This window comes from Halyomorpha halys, unplaced genomic scaffold, assembly GCF_000696795.3.
Source record: "Halyomorpha halys isolate HHAL.00 unplaced genomic scaffold, Hhal_1.1 Scaffold37.1, whole genome shotgun sequence".
Classification (NCBI taxonomy): domain Eukaryota; kingdom Metazoa; phylum Arthropoda; class Insecta; order Hemiptera; family Pentatomidae; genus Halyomorpha; species Halyomorpha halys.
Window position 1 is genome coordinate 1,385,634 of NW_027106407.1, and position 2,493 is coordinate 1,388,126.

At 24.8% G+C, this 2,493-nt stretch overlaps 1 protein-coding gene across 1 annotated transcript in view; it reads right to left on the bottom strand.

Annotated features, from left to right (window-relative positions):
- LOC106687199 (protein snakeskin) overlaps positions 1-2,493 on the bottom strand; it is a 55,045-nt gene that overhangs the window by 16,122 nt on the left and 36,430 nt on the right. Inside the window, exon 2 of the mRNA XM_014430941.3 lies at positions 2,122-2,173. Coding sequence (XP_014286427.1) covers positions 2,122-2,166 — 45 coding nt within the window. The 5' untranslated portion in view covers positions 2,167-2,173. The remainder of the gene's footprint in view (positions 1-2,121; positions 2,174-2,493) is intronic.

Consider the following 2,493-nt stretch of genomic DNA (forward strand, 5'->3'; position numbering starts at 1 on the left):
TTCATTATTAATATCCAATTAATTCTATATAGATTTTTTCTCAGCATAAAAAACGCACAATGTCATTTATTTTTTTAAGTAAATTAACGATTAATTTATTTTTAAGACAAAGTTATTAAATTTGATTTAAAGCATACCTGTACTTATAATACAAGAGCCCAAGAGTGAAATAAAGGCAAATATTTCACCCCTATTTTGGATAATTTTAATGAAAACTATATATAATTAATGGTCAAAATTAATGAGTCTGCTAAGTATAGGAAAAATAAAAAATAGAGGCTGTTCAAAACATTAAAAAAAAATTAATTTTTCTCTCGGAGCTCTATATCTTTAAAACTACTAACAACACTAGAAATCCTAAGAGAACATCATTTAAAGTAGAGTAAATTTGCTATAATGTGACCTGTAACGAAGCTATTTACGTTCAATAGTTCTCGAGATATATATTGTTAAAAAGCAACATTTCATAAAAAATGCCCTGAAAAATCAGAAGTTTGTGAATTCATTTGGAGAAATCTATATTTCAAAAACCATTCGACTTACAGATGTCTATTAGCACTCAAATCAAAGCTAGTTTAATGTCCAAGAAAGTAGTTTATGACATGTATATCCGTAGGAGTAGTATATTCTTAGCAAGTAATTTTTTTTCAGAAATGAAAAAAAATATTCGAACAACTAGAAATTAATATTTAGTGAATTTATTTTGTCAAATATCATATAAACTACTACTCCTACGAAGATAAACGTCATAAATTACTTCAAAGAATATTAAACTAGCTTTAAATTGAGTGCTAATAGGCATCTTTACGTCGAATGGTTTTTGAGAAGTAAATTTCTCAAAATAAATTCGCCAACAACTGATTTTTCAGTACATTTTTTATGGAATGTTGCTTTTTAACAATTTATATCTCGAGAATTATTGAACGTAAAAAGCTCTATCATGGCTCATATTTTAGCAAATTTACTCTACTGTAAAAAAACTGTGATATACTCTTAGATTTTATAGTGCTGTTGGTACTTTAAAAGATATAGGGCTCCGAATGAAAAATTATTTTTTTTTTAACGATTTGAAACAGCCACCATTTTTTGTTCGCTCTCACTATACTTGGCAGACTCATGGATTTTGACTAGCAATTGTACATAGTTTTCATAAAATAATAAAAAATTAAGGTGAAATAACTGACTTTTTTTCTCTTCGGCTCTTGTACTATTATTGATCTCATTGTAAGGGAATTTTGAAAGCAAATGGTTTATGTTTATTTTATATATCGGGTGAATTATTGACTTAATATTTTAAAATAATTTCACATTTAAAAGTTTGCAGAATAATCAGACTTCTGAATATATTTTTTTAACACTACTTTAGTTCATGTGGAGGTCCTTAAATAAAATATATTTAATTCATTGAGTGTATTTATTTGCTACCAAGTTTAATCAATGGATATGAATAATTGTATTTCACGAATTCATTAGTTTCATTTTTGTAAAAAGTGCTCAGAGAAGGCCACGTTAAAAAAAAAACAAAATAATAATAAATTAACTTGATTTAGTGAATGATAACACTTTCTTCCTTCTTACTGTATAATAATTTATTACTTATTACATTGCTATGTAATAAGTAATAAATTATTATACAGTAAGAAGGAAGAAAGTGTTATCATTCACTAAATCAAGTTAATACCTTAAGATTCTTCCAGTCAAAGGATTATTAAAATTAATAATAATAAAGAAAATAACAGTGATGGAGAAATTAATAGTTAAATGTAAAATACATATTTGGTTTCATGAAAAATAGCTATATTCACATTAGCTATTTAAACCTGGTGGCGACATCATATCGTGGTTTTCTTGAATAGTTGTACATCTGACAAAAAATAAAACTTTTTTTTCTATTTTGTGTTTTATATTTCATTAGTAGTTAATTTGTAACAACTCTAATAGGTTTAGGAAAATTTTTAGAACGACTTCAGTAAAGAAAATAACCGCAGTCTACGGTAATGTCCAATCCAAAATAGTAAAACAAAAAAAAAAGTTTTTAAATGTGTCACTATTCAAGAAAAACAGTAATATATTAATTATTTTATTTTTAATATCATCAAAGATGGCTGATAAGTCACTTACCAACTCTACGAGTTTGATCAGCGTCAGCCTGTTAAATACTGCCATTATTTATCTGTGAACAGGTAGTGAAAATATAATGAATAAATACATAATTATAATAAAACATATTTATATTTAACTATTTACCTCTAAATTAATATTTTTGGTTTATTTATATCTAAATAAATATTGGAGGAATGTAAAAGCGGTGTTTTTTTTTTTATTAATTCAGCAATAATAATTAAAACTTTTTTTATTACAGTAATACAATCTGCTAAAATCAAGGACAATGAAGGCTACATGTATTAAAAAATACCATATTTTTACCGTATATATTTTTATAAAAAAAAAAATATATACAATATAATAAAATAAATAAATTGAATAATAATA